This window comes from Poecilia reticulata, linkage group LG21, assembly GCF_000633615.1.
Source record: "Poecilia reticulata strain Guanapo linkage group LG21, Guppy_female_1.0+MT, whole genome shotgun sequence".
Taxonomy (NCBI): Eukaryota; Metazoa; Chordata; class Actinopteri; order Cyprinodontiformes; family Poeciliidae; genus Poecilia; species Poecilia reticulata.
Window position 1 is genome coordinate 19,391,762 of NC_024351.1, and position 22,506 is coordinate 19,414,267.

Sequence of the window (22,506 nt, forward strand, 5' to 3'; positions counted from 1 at the left end):
CTACTTTTAAGGTGTTTTGTTTTATTTCAAGTCTACTAAGATATTTACTCTAGAAACTAGACCAAAAATACTGAGTGGGTGTGTTTTTTGCAGTGTAAAGTTCTAATTTGACTTGTATGATTAGATTCTTCTCGCCTTTCATTCTTTATTAATGACATTTTATGCAAAAACACATAAATCTGCAGATGCTTTTAGGGACTGAAGACTTTTCCAGTGTCAGATCCAGTCCGTCGTTGTTCAGCTCGTACCAAGAATAGGCCCATGTGGTGTGAAGTAAAGTTTAAGTGCTGCTAAGTTTCTTACATCACAGCCAAAATAGACATAAAAAATGGATAGTGAGCCTGGACTGAATTAAACTCCTAAATACTTGATAACATGTTGCTTTTTTATGTGGAACTGATGCCGCTGACAGATGTTTAAACTGCAGCCTTTGGGCGAGACGGAACGTATAGCAACAACGAGGTTTTCGACATGCAACGACATAAAAAATGTCAAAATGAGCAACCAGGAGTTTTCAAATTTCTGGAAGGTTTCTCCTAAATACATAGAGGAGGATGTTTGACTGAGAAGAAAGACTTGTATAGATTCAGAACTAGATCTTTATGGTAGGGAATCATTTCCATATGCAATAAGCTGAGGAAAAAACAAAACAAAAGAAAAAACAGCCTACAGCCAAGCTTGGACAGTCTGACTTGCTGAAGGTGAGAGATGATGAGAGCAGAGCACAGTCTTTTGTGTGATCCGATGACAAAGTGTCGCCAGCAGTCGGAGTCTGGATGTTTTGCTCTATGTGGCGGTTTTACGATGGGTGGGAAGGTTTCTGTTCTGCAAAATGACCCCAGAACGGTCAAATGATTCATCTGTCTGCAGGCCAACACTGCCCACAAGCAAACAGTCAGAGCTGCAGCGCATGTCCATGTTAGAGTGCAAGAAAAACTACAGAAGGTTACTTAAAAGGGGATTATATACAAATGCTAGCCAAATTTTCAGATTTTTATTTCTTACAAAATTTTAAATTTCTTTTTCCTATAATTTCTCAACTATGCAGCACTTTGATGTTGATGGAAACGTTGATGGAAAAGGGAACTTCTCAATCACTGAACTGAAAAAAAAGTTTTTTAATGCATTTTTTTTAACATATTGGTCTTCTATTTGCCATATACTAATATTTCTTTGCCAATTTGTAATTGAAGTTGGAAAACTGATGAATTCTCTATAATGAATCATTATATTCAGTCATCTAACTATTATTATTATTATTATTAATTATTTAATGTTCCTTCTGGATACATAAACTACTTTTGAATTTGAACTAGTTACAAAGCCTATTAAAAAAACAATTCACTCCCTTGGATGTTTGACCTTTTTTATTGCTTTTACAAATCAGTCATGCCAACACAATTTGGCTTTTGCAACAAAAAAAGTAAAACAGAAACTTTAATGTCACAACAAAACCAGATTTCTTCAAAATAACTGTAGTTAAATAAAAATATTTGCCATAAAATAAGTGACTGCTTAAATATCGAACACTTTTAAAGGGACTGATATAATTCAACAGTGGCCCAAAGTTTGTACATTTGTCAAAAAAAGCCACATTTTGTTTATACTGATTGATTTGTAAAAGCAATAAATGAGTAAAACATACAAAGGGTTGAATACTTTCCATAAACACTGTATAACCAGCGACGGCTTTATTTAAAATCCAAGTCAACAGTGTCGGTCATCAACAGGAAGCCGTCTGTCATTCAAGCACCAAGGAGCATTTTAACACCCTTTCTCCACCGACACCTGGGTTTACTACTTTTCTAATTAGGCACTAAATGCTTTCTTATGTTTACTGTGTGGTTAATTAAATTTCTTGTTGTCGGGCAGGTGTGAGAGCATAGATGAGCTCTTTCACTGGAAACAGCAGCTGGCTCTGATAATCTGCAGTTGAAGACACATTTAGTTCTTTTTTTAAATTTACTTTTACAATGGTCTTACTCTGGGTTTTTGTTCATTTAGTTTGTGTGTAAAGCTTCAAGACATAGCAAGTCCAGCCAAATCTAATTTATTCAACAAAGGGGTGGACTGAAGATTCATCCATTACAGATGCTATGAAGTGTGTCTTTAAGATCATTTGGCTATGTTCTTGTTCTCGACTGCAACAGTGGAAACTTTTGTCTAAAAAAATTAGACTAGTGAGATCTTGATGAAATTTAAGAACTCCCTTTTTTATGAAGATGTGGCCCACAGCTTCAAAACGTTTCATATGAGAGGCACTAGAGATGCACTGAGGGCCTTTTAAGGACAAAGCACAACTTCTGGCTCAACTGGTCAGTGAACGCACCATACCTAAGCTCTAAAAGGTTGTGCTATTAACACCCTTTAGCGTGGAAGATGCAAGAGAAAGAGAGAGCCATTTTTAGGACATGGATTCCTGTTGTGGCACTAATGGCAGAAGAGATTAAGAGAGTAAGACTTTTCACACGTAACAGGTAGGAAGTTGGAAATGCTGGAGAATACACACACACGCACCACAACGTTTCAGTTACGCCAACATCTGAGGCTGTGACGAGATCTCAAAGGTGTGAGATCTCACAATAATGAAACGCAGCAACGTTTTTGCCAAAGCGAAGTCAGTCTCACTGTAACCAACATCTGACTCTTATGTTTTAAGTGCTTATTTTGAGGATAAGACAGTGATGTCAGCTGATAGATGTACAGACAGTCTACAAGTTAAGAAACCCTCACGGTTCTATTGTTTCTAAAACTGCTTGTGCGAATCAAACGGCGATAAAGTGACAGACTAGACACGAAGCCCTGGAAAAATATCGCCGCTACCCTACCGTTAGCTGCTAATGATGCTAATGACGTCGATGCTTAGCGGCACCTCTCCGAACTGAATAATTGTACGCTGACTAAGCACTCAGTTGGCCATTTGTAAAATGTTTACTCCAAGTGGTTGCTAGCTCTCCGAAAACAGTTGCTACAATGACGTCTCGTTCTCGCGGACCGTTATTGTCTCATCGGGGACAGGTTGTACCGTTACACCCCTACTGCTCTAGCCACCATTCTAATCACTAACATGTGACAAGCAAGCTTTAAATTGCAATTTAAAAATAAATCTTTGTAAAATATTGTTTCTTCAGCTTCGCACAGTGTGACGTCACCTCTGCTCCTGCAATGCAAGACAAAGTGGGTAGGAAGGCCAGAAAAAAAATGCTTGAATGCATTTAGCTTTCATATTATAAAGAAATGTGAATTGGTTAAAAGATTGGAAAACAACCAACGATTGGAAACCGGGCTCCAAAACTCAGTCATTTTTCACCAAATAAGGGGAAAAGGCTGTGGTCACTCTTGCAGGACAACATGTTGCAATCTCTGTGAGAAATACCAGATGTATGACATTTAAAAAATCTACATGTTGCAATCTTCTGGTGGGCACAATTTAATAAAAAAACAAACAAAAAAAAAACACTTTTAACCAGGCAATTTCACCCTCACCTGAAACGCTGTAACCGTTTAAAACGTAAAAACATCAAGGAGTGCCTCTCGTCTGAACGAGGGTGAGGTTAAGTTCGGGGGTGACACACTTAAGTGCGACGCAGAGAGACTTCACAGCAAGTCTCGGATTACAAAACTGCCTCTCTCTCTCTGCTGTGATTTCATAAGAGGCTTTGAGAGATATATCGCTGACTCCGTCGATGTGTGTTTGGGCGTGTGCGTGCGTCGCTCCGTTACCACATTGATCTCCGGCGCTGATCCACAAGACTGAGGGCAACAACACTTGCCATTAAGGCATGTCATTCAGCGCGGAGAAGAATCCTGTTTGTAAACAAAGCCATGGCAACAGCCAGACTCGCTCGCTCTCACGCTCGCAACTTTGAGTTGCCACACACACACGCGCACACACACACGCACACACACACACACACACACATAAACGCGTCGCGGCATGGCGAGCTTTATTCCGAACCAGACCCCCATCTTGTCATCTGCCTGGATATGACCCAGAAATACAGCCACTGGAACAAATAGGCCACCGTCGTATTAATCTCCACCGCTGGGAATTGATGGAAATGTTAACTTGGTGCCGTTTTTACGAATCCTCCTTCCCCTCATGAGAGCGATCTTGATTTGTCCCTCGTAACCATAACTTGACCTCCCCCCGTCCTCTTGGGTGACTCCCTCGCTCTCCTCCAACAGTGAGAAGGAAGTAAAAAAAAAACACAATGCAGTATAACAGAAACATATCTTACAGCCTGTAATTGCAAGCGCGGTTCAAAGGAAATAAACAGGTAGAGGAGGAGAGAGAGAGAAAGAGAGAGGTGTATTCACATGCAGATATTCTTGGCGAAAAGCCTTTGGAAGGAAAAAAAAAAAAAAAGGGCAAGAGTCTGAGTGAAATTACAGAGATTCTGTAATTGCGGCTTCAGATAAAGCCCGGGCTCTTGGCAGGTAGAGTAAAAGTCTGCAGAGATGTGCCCTCATTTCCACACCGACGCGGCGCTCGCATGCTCAAGCCCCTTTTACGCACTCATGCGTGTTTTTGGGTGGGGGAGAGGGGTTGTGCATGTGTGTGTGTTTGTCTGTTTGCATGTCAGAGTTGTCCTGTGTGTGCAAGAAAAAAAAAGAGAAGACAGAGAGAGAGAGAGAGAGAGAGAGAGAGAGGAAGGGAATGGGTTTGAGGGGTTAATGAGTGTGCTGTCTTAAGCATAGAGCAGTGACAGGAAGACAAGGCGAGCCGTCCTTGCCAGAATCACCTCTCCACAAGCTGCTCCACGCACAAACACGTAACAGGAAGACATATACTTTTTTTTCCTCCCCACTCAACACCTTTGAAGCGCGCGCACACACACACACACACACACACACACACACACACACACACACACACACACACACACACACACACACACACGCACACACACACACACTTATATACAAGTCAGTAAAGCCAAATCAGTTTTCCCCGTTGCTACAGCAACAGCATACTTTTATGTCAACTGCAACCTTGTTACTATGGAGATATGTATACAAGAGAAACTCTGGGCCGTCGTAGTCAAGAGCCAGATGACAGCACAGAGCGAGGGCGTGTGCGTTGCACAAACACACACTTTTCGCCATCCTTCATCCATTTTGTTTATCCACACACACACACGCACACACATGATTCGAATCCCATTCTGGTCAAAGAAGCCAGACAGCAGAAGCAGTCGCCTCTCCTCTGGTGTAATCTCCATCAGTGTGAACATTGATCCTAGTCATTCGCCGCCGCCACCCACCTCACCCTCACCCTCCCCCCCTTTCACTCCCACCAACCCTGCTTAACCACCCCTAGGGCAGGATGGGATCTAAAGGCTGCTGGCATCTGTGTTATTAAATCCTCCGGTATTAATTTAGCACTAATTGAGAGAGAGATTCGCTCCCAGTTTACCCTGAGCACAAAAAAAAAAAAAAAAAAAAAAAGAAATCTGCCCGGGAAAGCCAGTATTAAAGGGCTGCATCAAGACTTAAATCAAAAGCGAAACGCTCTTCCCACCGGGGAGGCACAGAACGTCGGAGTGAAAGAGAACTATGAAAGAAGAGATCATCAACTATTGATAAGGCCGATTCTGGTACAGCTGTAGACAAAATACAGAATCTGTTTGACTTCACGTTGAATGTGTCTGCGAGCGGCTGATAACCGTCTGGCTGTGAAATGAGGTCTAACCGCACATGATGGAGTGATTATGGGTTGGGGTTGTTTTATGGAAAAAATAAAAAATAAAAACAACCTGTGGATGAACTGAAATTGTTAATCGATGACTGTGGTTGAAATTAGAGTGAATATTTGAAGCAAGATGGCTTTTATCAACAAATTAATTCTTATTTTATTTCATTTCTTTTTTCCTTTTTTCCCCTCACAAGATTTTACTTTCTGGATTTTGTTGACGCCTCTGCTGTCCAGTAGGGGGAGGGAGGACCGGGCAGCAGGAAGGTTAAGATGACCTCCAAGTGTTTTTTGCATTCAACTCCAAGATGGGGAGTTTTTCTTGGCTCTTTTTCATGTTGTGTCATGTTACAACCTCAAGTTGCATACAAGTTAGCAGACAAAAACAAAGTAGTGCACAATTGTTTATGCACGACGTAGAAAAAGCGTTACTGTTACCCTTTCTTCTTTGATTCTCAACTGGATTTAGCTCTGAACTTTGACTGGGCCGTTCTAACCTGAATGTGCTTTGATTTAAACCAGGAATGTGCAACCTTTGTGATCCTAAGATCCATATAATCCTCCAATCCAGCTGAATTAGACTCCTTTAGAGCCGCAAATGTTACATGACCTTTAAAAAAAACGTACATTTGTTCAGGAATTTTATCATTTTTAAAGGCTCCCATTTAATTTTATTTTTGAAGATAATGAAGAAAAATTATAAAACCTTTGCAGAAAAAAGATGGAGCGGCCATCATGCTTCATAGTGAATGGAACGAGAGTTTAGCATGCAAGACCAAATGACCTTATTTTTTTCCTAAAAAAACCTAATAAAATCACTAAATCTGGTGTCATCTGACTGGCCCAAGGCCCAAGGCCTTTCCTCTGGGCCTTGCTGTAACATATCTGTGTTTAAGAGCTCCTAATTTGTGCTTTTTGGAACTGGAGGCAGCTGGTCAGTGTCTCCAGAAGAGCTTCAGATCCAGTTTAAGATCCACCACCTGTTCTCATCACTTGCTCCCTCTCCTTGCCCCTTTTTCTCTAGCCAGCCATGATACTGGTTAAATAAATCAGTTTTTAAATTATTCTATGCGTTGCTTCCCTTTATTTGTTATGATCCTAGAGCCTGGCTGAAACAAAATGGGGGCTTGTCCGGGATATACTTTCACCTTCTTTTCAAGTTTTTTTAGTGGGTATCAAAGTGATTTAATGCCACATTTCACATTTTTGATTCTAACACTTTCTGAAAGGTGTTTTTGATTTGCCTTCAACTTTCCAAAAAATCTGTGTTGGTCTAGCATATGAAATCCAAAGAAAACATGTTAAAGTTTGATGTAACGTGACAATATGTTGAAATGTTTAAGAATTATGAATAATTTTCAAACACAATCATGTTATTATGCCACTGCATATGACTTCTTAGATCTGCATAGAAAATCAATCAGACAGCTGCATCCGATTCTGAAAGCTGATGATCGAGTTCTGACTAAAACAAGGAAGAAAAAACACATCACCTCAGTTCTGATGTCCTTCCACTGGCTCCCAGAAGCTCTAAGAAAATACTTTAACATACTTCTACTTATAAATCACTGAATGGCCCAGCACCACAATACATTTAAGATCTGCTGCTGTTGTATCAACGTTCCAGACCCCTCAGGTTTTCTCGTTCTGGTTCTGGTCTGCTCTGCATCCCCAGAACCAAACTTGGAGAAGCAGCATTTAGCTTCTATGCACCACAAATCTGGAACAAACTTCCAGAAAACTGCAAAACAACCAAAACATTGAGTTCCTTTAAATCCAGACTAAATCCACCAGCTTAGAGTCAATAACTAGAACATTGAGCAATATATTCGAAGCATATTGACTTGATTTTGATGATGGCGTTTGACAAATCATAAAGTTTGTTTGTTGCATGACTGGTTACTGTATTATGTTTTTATGGTATAAAGCATTTTGAACTGTTGCTGAAATGTGCTATAAAAATAAGCTTGACTTTTCCGAAAATTTGTTTGCATCTCATTTCCGTGTATTTGGAACATTTCCGCTCACTTTCCCAACATATGTACTAATACTGTCTGTCTACTTTTACAAAAAACTATTTCACACAGTTGATTTGAGAAGTCACCTGGAACTTCAAAACCTTCACATCATTTTAGTTCACTTGATTAAAACCCAATAAACACACCCGAGGTTTTAACCTGGACCTGTGTATAAAGGATTGTTGATTTCTTTACCTGACTGCGATCTTTGTCCACCTTCTTGAAACACTTGTTGAGTGACAGATTGTGCCGCACTGAGTTCTTCCAGCCCGTCGGAGCGTTCGCAAAGTAAGGGAAGTGCTCCAGAATCCAGCCGTAGATGTCCTTCACTGGCAGCCGCTTGTTGGGCGCGTCCTCGATGGCCATGAAGATCAGGCAGCTGAAGGAGTACGGTGGTTTCCGGTTGGCCCCCGCCGCCAGGTCGTACGCTGAGTGCGCGTCGCCGAGCAACGCGTCGTCCGGGGATGGAGACGAGGAGGAAGGCGAGCGAGGGTGCTGACTGTCGGGATCCTGCAGAGGGGAGACGCTACGCAGCCCAGAGTGGCTGAAGCTGTTGAGGAGGTCGGTGCTCTCGTGGAGCCAGGAGAGGCTGGTGAGCTCCTCGTCCTCGGCTTTGGAGAAGGAGGCGGACAGGGAGAGTGAGAGGTCAGCCGCCTCGGCCTCGGACGCCGCCGTGGCGGGGTCCCCCTGCCGGTAGGGCGGGCTCATGCCCTGCGAAGCGCTGGCCCCGCTGCTGGGGCTCTGGGCCTTCTTACTGGGGGGCATGGTGGGTCCCATCCAGCCCAGGGCTGACTCCTGCAAAGCGACCAAGGTGGAAGGAAACAGAAAGAGTAGAAAAAAGGTCAGCTTGTCTGTGTTTTATTGAGCCTTCCCTTTCGCTAAAGGTCAAAAAGGAGGAGATTTTGACTCCTTTTGCAATTAGGCAGAATTACATCTGAGAGGGAAAATCTGCATCATCATCTCCCTCCGAGGCCTTCCGTCTAATTCCAACTGGTGTGGCAAATTTAGTGCTCAGCGGCTGAGGAAATATTTCCTTGTACAACCACCCCTCTAATTACCAGTGTAACAGCACAGTATTGACATTACACAGGGTTGCTGTCATAACACATGAAAACTGTTAAAGGTCTAATGGTTGCAGGAGCCTCAGAAACTGTGCCGGTGATTTAACATCTCTGCAGCATGAGAAAATGTAATTGTCAGGGGTTGGCGCGATAATTGAGAGCAGAAAAGAAACCCTTCTTAAATTCCTGGATTTTACAACATCAGGAACGGCGTCCAAATGATGAGACTTAGTTCCACAGCGGGATATCTGTGACGAGACATGATCGTGATCGGGGGTAATTTACCAAGAAAAGAAACAAATTAAAGTGTGAGTTCAAATCCATCCCTGCTCCAATCAGACCATTATCCTGCCAGCATAAGAGCAATGCTGAGCTCGTTACACGCAGGCAGAGCGCGGTAATTGAAGGGGAACGGGCCCGAGCGTCACACCACAATCAGAAGAAGGCGCGCAACCGGGCCTTTGATTGTCCTCTAGCGCAGACAGCTGTGGGAAGGCGCCCAGCAGCAGCTCCAGCTAAAACCTAATCTGCTCTGCCCGCTCAGAGCCTGAGAACAGAGACACACACACACACACGCACACGAGTCCACGCATAAAGCAACACCCACGCAAACATGAATGAAAGCTAAAGCGCATACACTGTAAAAAGGAGTTTTGTCTGGCATTCAATTTAAACAATGAAATATTTATGTTATAATCAAGGATAGTAGTTTGCAACTGTGAATTTCAATACTGGATAAATTCAAAGTATTGGCTTTGAAGTATTGTCACATTTTCTCATGTTTTTTTTTTTAGGCAGACTGGATGTGAAGTAAATCGGGACGCAACGATTTCAGACATTGTGAACTGTAACTATTGTTTCGACAATTTAAAAACAAACAGCTGTGTGCAGCAATAAATAGCTAACTGTTGACTGTATGCCATTTTTATGACTTCTTACTCATGTTTTTTTATTACGTAAAAGCACTTTGAACTGCCTTGTTTGCTGAAACGTGTTATACAAATACACTTGACTTATCGATTAATAAATCTTCTTATTTGTAAAATAATAGGGGATGTTTGCAGTAGATGCAGCATTAGATGTTTCACACAGTGGAGGTTAAGATGTCACTGAGAAACTCTAGAACAGCTGATGTAGACAGATGCAACTTTCTTAATTAAATACATGTTGGTGTGGAAATAATAAATGTATTTATTTTCCATAGCTGAACCGTATGCATGGGTCCTACATTTGAATCCTAAGCAGAGAAGCGCTGACAACTTAAGCAAGTAGATCAAATGCATTTAAGTTACAGAAACACAGATAGAGACCGACCAATTATTTGGGTTGAATTCTACCAGTTTGTTTTATCAGTGCATGGATGTACACAGGGATAGCCACACAGCAGCACCATTAGGACATGAGGATTAAGCCTTGATATGTTCTGGCCCGTCTCTGTATGCTGCGATCGCTCTCTAATCCAAGGTGATCATCGGCCGATCTGTCCCCCCTCACTCTGCGCCGCTGACTGACAGCTGTCACCCACGGCGACCGGCCGCAGCGTGACAACTGTCAGCGCGCCACAGCTCCGGCTGTCGCGTCGCCATGGCGACAGAGCAAAACAATTCATCTCCACTCTCGTCTGCCTTTTTTTTTTCTCCTTTCTTCCTGTCCTTCCTCCTCCCCTCCTATGTGTCTGCTCCTCTTCCACCTATCTTCCGTTTTTCACACTTTTATCAGCACAGATAGCTGCTTAGCGGTGTTGACAGGCCGTCGTGGAAGGACTGAGCTAAATATAGAGCTGTGATGCACAGCCGCCGCATATAGCCGGGGCCGGCCCGCAGTCACTCGCCCCTCCGCTCCGCTGCTTCCCCGCCATCTCCACGGCAAAGGGAAAACGCTTAGCAGGAGTTGGTGCGGCTCTTTGATCTCGCTCGTCTCTCCTTCCTCCTCCCCCCTCCTCCTCTTCGTTTCGCCTCTCCCGCTGTCTGACAAGCGCGCGCACTCATTCAACAAGCTGTACCTGTCTTGAGGTACGCCGTTGTTGCACCAATATTGACATTGAGCATAATGAATTCAAATTGGGGACCCGGTGACGATATGGCACCGGAGCTGAAAATAGTGAGCAGGCAAATCAAAGCGATGGGCGAGGTGGAAGAGGGGGGCGTTTGATAGGCTTTTCAAGTTGTGTGTGTGAGTGTGTGTGTGTGTTGATGCCCGTTTCTGACAGGCTTGTCGGAGTGGTATGTTTGTGACTGTGTTTGTCTTGAGGAGGAAGAAAGGACATTGCAGTGACATTGTTCCTGGTAGGAGTCCACCGGAATGCAGAGATGCCTCTGATGCTCTCTTTCTCTCCCGTCTCCTCTTCCTCCTCCTTGTTATGTTGCCATAGCGGCAAGGGGGCCATGAAACATTACGGCTGACAGTAAAGTCATCTCATTTTACTGTTGCTATGACAACAAACTCCTCACTGTTGGTTGGGGCCACTGCGAGCTGCCGCCCAAGCCTCGTGCCTGAGCTTCTGCTTGTTTGTGTGTAGCTATGTGTGTGTGCGTGTGTGTGCCACAGAGTCTCCCATGGGCTCTCATAAAGCTTAACACACTTGCTCAGCTCTAAACAAACTTCCATGCAACTTCTACAGTGGCCCCCGAGGAGCCACTGCTAAAGGACAAATGCAGATATCGCTCAAGTTCAGACTAAATGATGCTTGTTGTGGTGTGTCTGTGTGTGCATCAGAGAGAGAGTGTGTGCATTCCTCTGTGGATTCTCTGTCTCATCTCACTTCCTCAACCCCACAGTGTGTGTGTGTGTGTGTGTGTGTGTGTGAGTTAGGAGCATCCTCACATTTGTTTGACAGATGGGACTCTGCTGTTCTCTCCGTCTTCCTCATTCTCTGGATCTCTTTTGTGTTTGCGTGCTTTGTTTTGATTTGTGTTCGTCTCTTTTTGGCGTGTCCACATTAGCAGTTTTTTTTTTTTCCCCCCTCTCTCCCAATGCTTTTCCCCGGTTTTGCATATTCGCGCGCACCCGACTACAAAAGCACACGCACTCTGATCTGTTGGTCACGTTCTTCTTGTGAAACTCTGAGCAAACCGGCATAATTTGAAGCAGTCGAAGTCAGTACAGCATGTCTTTTCTCTCTCTGTGACCCTGGCACCACGCTGGTTCTGTTTGCACTCTGCACCCTGAGCGTATGGACTTTAAAAGACACCATTCATTTACAATAAATGGCTTTCTCCGCTGGAAACGCAACTCACCTAAATCAGACTGTTGCTGTTATTACTGTACCGCCGGTGTGTGTACAGTAGGTTCTTGGAGAGTTTCAGCAGTTTTGCGGCACATGTTAAAATAATGAGTGGATTAAAACAAATTACAGCTAATGTGAAGAACCGATGTTCATTTCAGTATCTTCACTGTTTGAGTTTTTGAAGGGGTAGGATGTTGGACATGTGATCAAACATCAATATGTTTGATCATATTGAGCTAAATTTGCATCCCTAATTAAGATTACTAATGTAAAAGTATACTGAAGTTGTATTCTTATTTGAGTACAACTTCTGGGTACTCTACACCTCTGATAAGATATTTTTCTAAACATTGCTGACATTTTCCATTATTTTCAATTTCTCCAAAATCCTTTGCATTAAAATTGATACGTTGTATAAGTTACATTTTTCTCATGAAAGTTTTCTGATGTAGTAGTATAAAGTATTTTTATCATTACTTTTACCTTGGTAGTTTCTAATGTTATTAACTATTCGGACAGTGAAAGGCCAAGGTTTTCCGCCACTCGAGGTGAACCCAACAAACGGGACACGACGATGACAGCGACAAAAGTTTAACATGTTTCTACTTTCTCGTGTACGAGCTCAACATTTCACATGTGCAAATTTTGCCGGTCGCATAAGTTAAATAGCAAATGAATGGAAAATGCGTGACATCATTTCCTGGGTCAAAACCTTTAGTCCTCAACATAAAAAACTCTAAAAGTTTTAGACTAATAAATTATTATTACATTTGATTATTTAAGTTTGAATTTGTCTGCAAAATGGCTTAATTTATTGCATCAGTAGAAGTCTGAGAGTGTTGTTGCTACAAAGTGACTGAAAAGACTTTTTTAGACAGCCTGTTGAAAAGCTGCTTCTATCAAATTTTTAAGGTTGATTAATCAAAAAAAAAAAGTTTTTTTCCCCCATATTCCCCTTGGGTGCTTCTTCTATTAGTCAGAATGACTAACAGAAATCCAAAACGCTTGTAGATTCTAAAGTTGACCAAACTGAGCCTGACATCATGGAATCAAGAAGGCTATCTAATTGGAATGCTGTCTGTGACCTCTGTGTATCCCAGCTGACCTGCGGTCCGCTCCGACCCTCTGAAGTCCTTAAGGCTGGAAGCCGGGGGGCCGGCGGTGTTTACACGAGTGGAAAAAGGTTAATAAACTCCTCTGAGAGCAGACAGGGTGTAAGCTAATTCATGTGCTCTAATTGACAGCGTAATCATCTTATGCCGCATTCGAGCTCTCGCAGATACTTGTCTAGATCACAAGCCATATTTACGTAATCCTCTGAAGATCTCCAATCCCTCTTGGCAGCTCTCTTTTTTTATCCCCCCCCCCCTCCTGTCAGACCTACAGGCATTTCTTTCGAAAGCCGAAGCCAGAGGAAACATTCCAGCAACGTCCTTCATTTCACCCGTTCCGAGAGCAGCTGCGCCATTAGCAAAAAAAAAGTGACTTTCAGCAAAAAACCACCAAGTCATCAAGTCACAGGAAACCCCCCGATCCCCACCACAAGAAAACCCACATCAATGAAGAAATATTAAAATACAACCCAGTTTGGCTTGTGACACGCTGTCAGCAGCTCATTTATACTTAACTCTGGGCCTACGAGGACTAAAGCAACCATTAGAACTTTGTCAGGTTGATTGCAGCTAGTGACATATGCTGTGTGACACATCCTCGTGCACCCCACTTTCCTGTCAGTCTTCACTCTACGCCACAATAAAGCCGGTGCCGTGAAAATAATCCCCCACCCCTCTACCCCGTGAATGGAGTAGTAATAGTAGTGTAGGAGATAGCAGCGGAGAATGGAATGGAGGCTGGTAGGAGTTATTACTTGCAGAGGCGTGAGCTGAACCTTGTGGCTCCTCTGGCCACAGTGATAAAGCAGAGAGTCAGATGCACCGAGGCAAAACTAATCTGGAGTTTTGATGACAAAAGGACGACCTTTATCCTTCCTTCACACAGACCGGATGGACAGAAGGGAAAGGGGGGGAAAGGGAGGTGGACAGAGAGAAACGGGGGGAGGGCAGAGGGAATGAGAAGTCTCTAAGAGACTGGAAAATAATAACTTCGGCTACATATATGTCAGCATGGCTTGCAGGAAGCCTTGTGAAGTTCTCCGTTTCCGAGCCGCGGAATTAGACCTTTCCCTGGTGACAAATATCAGGGTTTCCAGGGGGCTTTGAGGAAGCGGTCACATCCTATTGGTTCTGGACTGCATCTTATTTTTTCTGTCGTCTGCAGCAGTCGAAAGTTCTGGAATGGAGGTCAAGGTCGGGTGTCCCTGAGGAGCGCTCCTGACCCCCAGTGTCTGGGCTGTACTCCGTGCTGCCGTGCAGCCAACAGCAGCCGCGCACATATAGACGGGAACACATTCAGTGGACATCGGTTTAGAACATTTAGTATTATTGCTCTTTGTGTTATTCCCCCCAGTCCCCCAAATAAAATCCCAATAAAAAAAAAAGTATCAAAACAAGGTGGTGGAGGGATCATGCCACAGGGAAGGTTTTCCTTAGAGCGGCTCGCCTTATAGCAAGACAGTAACCCCAACCTACTGCCACAGAAACAACAGAATGGTTTAGGTCAAAGCATATTCATGTGTTAAAGGGCACAATCAAGTATCTTTGTTAGCTTCTGCTGTTATAAAAATGCAACTTTAAAAAAATATGACTTCATAATTTAACACCTTGAAATTGGGCCTCTGTCTCTTTAAAAACTCACTGTTTCAGAAACTCCGCCTTCAGGAAGTCGTCACAAGATTCCTCCCCTATTAATTAACTCAGTAACTTGTATAATGAGCTCAGCAGATGCGCAGTTCCACCAGATGTTTGCTAATTTCTGCTGGCTAGTCTGAAGGAGCTGAGTGGGGGAGTTGCTGGGGAGTGCTGCTCTATGAGCTGGAAGCTCAGAAGCTTGGAAACTGCATCTATGAGGAGGAGCTCTGGCTAGAAGGCAGGGCTAGGTCCACCCAGGCATTTTGCACAGCTGAATGGTTGCTATGGGAAATGATTAAAGGATTTCTTAAACGCGCATGAAAGAATCAAGGCAACACTCCAAAATTATTACTTCATTCTCTAAATATTACAAACTTATTCTGGTAATATTAACTCTTAATTCTCTCATTATTTTGACTTTATTCCCATACTACTACAACTGTATTCTTGTAACTTTGACTAGGACTTCATTCTCGGACTAAAAAAAATAATAATTAATTATAGCCTAACTAATATGCTGTCATAAAGCTGACCTGAATTCAAAGTCTAAATGAGTTTTAAAACACACTTGTTAAACAACACCGCTCTAAACTATGGGAACACAAAGCTTGCATTGGCGGAAAAACAAAAAAAATCCAGATTTTTCCAAAAAATGTCATTTTCAAAAACTAAAAATTTTAATAATTGATTAGAAAAAAATATTATGTACAGCCCAGCCAGCCTTAGAGGAATATAAATGCACACCACACTTTTCAGATTTTTATTTGTGTAAAGAGAATCATCTGTCTAAAAAAAAAAACAACAACTTTCCTTCTCCTTCCAATTGGACTCAAAAGTCTGTTAGAGTCCACTTAGGTACCTTCTAACAGCATCTGGTTGAACTGAATTTTATTTTGTAGCATCAGGGGAAAGCCAGTTGAATATAAACAAACGGTACACTTTGTTTTCTTAGTACTCGACTCCATTTACGTCACTGAATAAGGAGGAACCGTTTCAACTTCCTATACCACACATGGTCGAATTTATTGAACAGAAAAATGAAATGTGAGACAAAATGAGCCTTTGCTCTGCATACCTACTTTTCTAAGTTTGAGTTCACAGACTGCTTTGCCTCGGGATTAACCATTATCCCCCCCCCCCTCCTTTTTTCCCCCCCTACAAAGCAGATAATAAGATCATGATAGTATAGTTAGGGGAGCCGAGCCCCAGAACTTTCAAGTTGAAAAATGAGAGCATAAAGCACATCGGTGACGTTTATGCTGAAAGAACCACTCCAAGCTGGTGCAATATAGAAAAGTGCAGGAAAAGCAAACGTGCAACTAATTTGTTCTTTGCATGGTAACGAATTAAAAAAGATTATTAAAAGAATAAAATTGTGCGAGTGACTTAAGATGACGTGCAGATGCACTGCATCTGTCCTTCAAAGTGGTCTAAACCGACAGAGCAAACAGGAGACATTTGGACTGGGCAAACGCGCAGTCCACTTGGTCTGATTCATCAGCAGCCAGCGCTCATGAAGACACGCGTACTCTCGCTCTCCGAGGACGGAAAACAATTAGACTGAGACATGCACACAAACACGGACACACACGAAGGCAAACGGAGGCTGCAGACATGGCTTCCTGAAGGTGACTTGTGTGTGTGGAGTCTGGAGGTGGTGAAGGGGCAAAGTGTAGAGGACTGCCTGAAACTCTGAGGTCAAAGTTAAAAATAAATACATCTTTAAAAATTTTAAAAAGTAAAGGCCCAAGGGTGTAGTCTAGAGCATGGGTATGACCATGACACATCACTGCTCCCATTTGGAATCATTGTTTTAAGCATGTTTGCTCCCCTGCAGCTGACCTGTCACACAATGGTCTCAGGGCAACTTTATTTTTATTTCGGTGACGCATACATGAGAAAACGTGTATGAAGAGTTAACCACTAAGTCAAAGTTTGTTTTTTAAATAAATATTTATGTAATAACCAACTTTGTACCAATTTCCATCACCGCAGATAATTATAGATTATAGTAATTTGATTTTTTTGTTAATCGATTAATCGTTATTATGACGATTAATTGGATAGAAAAAGGGAACGTTCTACAGATTTTTCAATATACTATTTAAGCTCTGTTTTTACAATATTCGAGATACATTTAAAGATGCAAATAAACAAATAATTTAATTAAGTTTTTAAATAAAGAATAAACAGAGCTGCTGTAAATCGGAAGCTAAAACTATACCACTTGAGGAGTTTTGGCTATAACATATTTACAGACCAACACAAAATATTTTGGCCTAATTACTGCTCTAAATATGTTTTTGTTTTTCACCAAATGGATTTTTTTTATTTTGAATACTCTAGTTAACGATTAATCGATGGTTGAATTAGCTGATGATTAAGCACAATTAATTTGATTAATCGTTTCAGCCCTACATAACTTTTTATGTCACAATGTAAAAAGACAACAAATATATCTATATTGTTTTTAGCTACATGTGCTGAAAGATTGACAATTGATGGAACTAAATAAATTTTAATTACTTAGCGCACTTCCATTAGCACATTGCACTTTACCTCTAGGAGGCGCTATGTTAAACAAGTATTGCCTACAGTATGTTTCAATGGTTTAAAGTGAAATAAAAGTTTTTGCTGTCCAGTTGATACAATCTAAATTTTCCAGAAATTCTTAAAAAGAGTGCAATAAAAATAACTGTTGCTTATTTTTAGGAGTCTAATTTTACCTGATTAGTAATTACTGTATCCACAGCAATTGCTTATTTTGCCAACAGTTTTAATTTAGCACAAAAAAATCACCCAAAAAAAGTGTGTGGAAAAGATTTTCTCCATTAATTAGCATTTATTAAGTCTCCTTCAAATGTCAAAGGATTTTTTTTATATCTTCTGTGATAAAACAAGGAACTTTGCTAGACTACTAGATTAAAAGAGGTGGGAAAATATTCACAAAATCTGCGGGTTATATACAAGAACCAGACTGAAAGAGCTGGTTTAATTCTCCTCCTCATTTTAAAGCGGAGCTTCGATGACCTGACCGTGTTTTCTTGGCAAATTAGGAAGAAAATCAGATGCCGGAAAAAGACAGGGATGAAAAGTTTATCTGAAACCAAATCTCTGGATTAAATCTAAAACTGATTATCAGGCCACAAGGGCGTTGAAAGAGCTGCTTTATTTTCTAAGAAGCTTTTTTTCCCCCTCCGCTGCATAAATCAAACTCAATCTTATCTGAATCTTTGATGCTGTTGGTGGCTCGGGGTAAAGTCACTATTTAAAAATCTGCATTTCTTACCTATGTGTTCTCAAAGTAAACAATTACATTTTCTAATAATCATTTAGAAAAATCATTTTTTATAAAAATACTCATGTCTTGTGTGTAAAAATTGCACATCACCCTATATTTCCACTGACTGTAGACCAAATCCTTGTTGGGCCTTCTGACTCTTATGTAACATGACAGATTATGACTTATAATCAGACAAAAATAGCTCTGAGCGACCTCTGGACTGCAGATTCTTTTTTTTTTTTAAATTGGAGTCACAGAATCCAATTTCCTTATAGTCAACTTGGAATAGATGACACACAATTATTTCAAATCATTGATTGTCAAAGTGGGTATGAAATGTCTCATTGCCGTAAGTATGGATGAAATGGCGAAGGCACCATTGTGGCCAGTTGAGACTTGTGAAATGACGGTTATAAACCAAGTAAAACACCCAGGTTTTACTGGAGTCACACATCATTACAGTAGACCAGAAAGCAGGTCATATAAGCGTACTATACAGACCCATTCAATATATTAAAATATTAAAAATTTCAATATTTTTATCACCAAATGAAACAAATTGTAGAGGTTAATTAGACAAAGACTGTTGTTTTAACATCGTTTTTCTTTATTTCTCTTAAACATGATGATTCTCCGCTACATCGAAATTAGAATATTACATCAAATCAATAAAAAAAAGTCTATTTTAAAAACAGAAATGTGGGCTTATTGAAAAGTACGTTTAATCTGACATGACTCATCGGGACAAATATTCTAATTTATTGAAAGTGACTGGAAATCGTTCACTCTGGATTCTCGTGGCAGCTTTTATTATTCTATTCAGCTGTTAATGTTCAATTTTATATGCATGAGATTTACAATAAACAAAAATATGCTGTATGTCATAATATGGGTGAATGTTGCGATAACGAGATGTCTTGCAATAAGTAAATAATTGAAGTTTATATATGCCCCTTTTATAGGGTTTCATAGCAAACTTAGACCACAGGTAGTCTATCCATATACACCCACCCACACCTTAAGTGTCTTATGTCGATGCAGTTAAAGATACAGTCTTCACAAATGACTTTACCTTCTAAATATTCTCATGCTGCATCAAAAAAGCATCACCAATCATAACGGACAGAGTGGGCCTGGATGCATAGGACTTAAATAGTTAGCTTATTTCAATCCAGGCAATTCTTCACGAAATATAGTATCTTGCATACCACAATTTTGTGGTAACGATATGTTTTACCAGGTGCATACTTCACGATCTCATTAGCGTTAGCAGATGCAGTGGATTTACAGGTTGACCGGCAGAACACAAGGGGGCCGGAAACATGGCCTTGAGGTGTCCCACTGGTAATTGGGGTCGCTTTTTATGTTGTTCATCATAACGTTCTTTTGCCAAACCAGTTAAAAATACCTGTGAAGAATGTCAAAACGAGTAGGAAATGTTTTAAATATGATTCTAAATTTAGCTTTGATGAGTTTTTAAACATCAACAGCATTAATAACCCCCACAGGACCAGAGTTAAGACTGCCCATGTCCAATTTTCCACCTTTTCCTTAACGCTCTCCATCCTTCACCCAAACGTGAAGGCCTCCGAGGCCTCCCCCGTCTTTTTCTCTTTGACAGTGAGCAGGTCCCAGTTGGCGCCTCGTGCTCCTTTACAATACTGTGGGAAAGCGAAGACTATGTGTGTGCGAGAGAGGCAGAGGGAGGAAGAGAGCTGGAGGAAAAAAAGGAAAAAAAAAAGAAAGAAAGAGAAAGGGAGACTGCCAGAAACAGTATACGATAAATCAAAGCAGCCGGTGCAGAGCCAACAGAGCTTTGATAGTGGGCAGAGAGGAGTTCAGGCCACAAAAGAGCAAAGAGGAAGCCTCGGCGAACTGCTGAAAGAGGGCAGCGTCATCTATCGGGATCCCCACACTGAGGGGAGAGAGGGGGGTGGATGATGCTTTGAGGTGGTGTGGGATTTTTTTTTTTTTCATTTTTAGATGTTTGTCCTGCAGTTAAAATATAGCAAGAAATGGAACCGTGTTCCCTCTCTGTGTCTGTTTCTGTTGTTTCCTTCCCCCCCCCCTGGCTTTTCCACTTATCTTTAACAAACAGCAGCTCGGGCTCTCGGCCACTGGCCTAAATTTGATCCAGACAAGAAAAAAAAAAAAAAAGAAAGAAAAAACCATAGCAACAACCACTGGAAGAGCAATCCCAGTTCCAAAGGTCCAACCCTTGTCTGCCTTACTGAAACTCACAGCAGCTCTTTGGCCAAAAACAACGGATGGATTTGAACCAATAAGCGACACAAACCCAAACTCTTGAGTTAAATGGTTGCGATCAAGAAAATATTTGACCGGCTCGACGTTGGCCAGGAAACTCATGACTGAGGAGTTTATTAGATCACCTTTGGCTGACGAACTGAGGTTCTGGCTGAGAGGAGAAAAAAAGTGCACAGACAAGGACAAGAGAGTGAAGCAGCAATCTGTCAGGCGGCTATACGGTCCTCTCTGGCCTGCCTTTGCTGACGGTCCTCCCAGCGCTTCTGCTGATGATACAACTCTGCTTACATCCTTCACTCCTCCCTCCCACTCCTACAAGCTGTTTTTAACACCGCACAAGATACCTTATGTCAACTGAAACGTGCTCCGAATGCTGACAAAACTAAATTCAGGCTGTTTACAAACTCCCAAACAGGCTAAAAATGAAATATGATATCAGATCTCACCTCTCTGTGGAACGTTTTTTTTCTCTCTCTCCTAAGTGACTAAAAGTTTTTTTCTGACGGTCTTGCCAACTAAGCAGAGTTTAACAGCAGCAAATTAGTTTATTTCAATTCTAAGGGTGCATTCAGATCAGTTAAGGCCGCTTTAATCAAACACTAGCTCGGTTCGTTTGGGCGAGTGTGAATGGACCAGACAAACCGAACTCTGGTCCGCCTTAAAACTTAATTCTTGGCTCCGTTGAAGTGAACTCTGGCGCGGTTTAAATGCATATGTGAACACTATCAGACTGGAGAAAGCTCCAAAACCATAACGTGGACTATAGTGCAGGGCATTCGGGGTAAATACAATCAAAACAAAAGTGAGTCTAGCGATAAGCAGGAGAAATAGATTGTGGTCTTTTACTAAAGACAAAACAGAAATCCTACAACTACTAAAATCTGACGTGACTCCATTTTGGTTTCCATTTCGTGAAGAAGGAAGTTGCGCTCAGTGTCTTCTTCATAGGTTTTCATGTCGTTTCCTTCAGTGGTTCTTGGTGCAGCGCCACCACAGGCAAGGAGAACAGGTTTCTCAATTAGTTTGGATTGTTTGACACAATGTAGTGTGAAGGAGAACATAGCAACTGAAAATCTAATAAATGTTGCAACTTTCCTCCCCAATGGAACCAAGACCATCTGTGAAAACAACCTCAGTGGACTTAAATACCACTGATCAACACTGTTTCAATCGTGATGCCAAGATCATATCTGGACTACAAAGAATAAATAAATGGTAAGTAAGCACTAAAAACAAGCTAAAAGTTAATGTCAAGAACTAAAAGTGATTGTGATTAAATTATTTTCAAGGTGTTTTTTTCTCACGATATGCCAATACTGGCAGATTTCCTTTCCCCTTAATGGGCCCAGATGTGTATTTTAATGTTGCTGTTTTTTTTCCTTAGAAAAGCATAAAACCTTACTTTTTTACTGGTTACAAAATTTTTTTGAAGCATACATATTGTGATCATTTTCTGTTGGGTTCAAAAACCAACAGAAAATGTGGCATACACCTCAAAAATCAAAACTGTAAGGCTTTAAAAAAAAATCGGTATTGGCCAGAAAAATCCCAATTAATGCATATAAGCTCTTTAAAGAGCTTGTCAAATAAATTTCACAAGACGAGCTTGTATCCCGAAGTGATCGCCATCACTCTTAACCAAACGCTGATCCATGACTGCATCACCAAGCTGACAACTGGCTTCTCACCATCTCAACAAATGATGTGAAAAGGGGAATAATAAATACATTCCATACCTTACACACTCTGTGAATAACAATAATAATAATAATAATAATAAAAATAATAATAATAATAATAATAATAATAAAAATGGTAAGTGAAAGCCACACATATCAACATTTCGGATTTTATTCACACAATGATGAAAAAGTGTCCAATTCTCAGCTTGAATGGCCTTGTTGGTCACAAACTGGCGTCGTCATCTTTGACGGCTGCTTTTCAAATTCAGCCAAATAAATAAAATTAAATTATATACGAACACATGGCATTTTTGTGAACGTGATTCTCCAACTTTTCAATATCAAATGGAAGCTTATATTTGCGATTATGGGTGAATTTATTCTCTTCAACGCTCTGCCATGTAGTTAAATCCATTAAATTATGCTTCAAAGTCACCAATATTGTCAGTAACAGCTCTGCATAACTCTTGAGGGGGCCTCTGCATCCCACTAAAATACCTAAGAAGCATAAAGCAAGTTTGATCGGGGG

The 22,506-nt window shown here is 41.3% G+C and overlaps 1 protein-coding gene across 1 annotated transcript in view; it reads right to left on the reverse strand.

Annotated features, from left to right (window-relative positions):
• Positions 1-22,506, reverse strand: part of LOC103457812 (forkhead box protein N3) — a 76,055-nt gene that overhangs the window by 32,098 nt on the left and 21,451 nt on the right. Inside the window, exon 2 of the mRNA XM_008398224.2 lies at positions 7,909-8,508. Coding sequence (XP_008396446.1) covers positions 7,909-8,490 — 582 coding nt within the window. The 5' untranslated portion in view covers positions 8,491-8,508. The remainder of the gene's footprint in view (positions 1-7,908; positions 8,509-22,506) is intronic.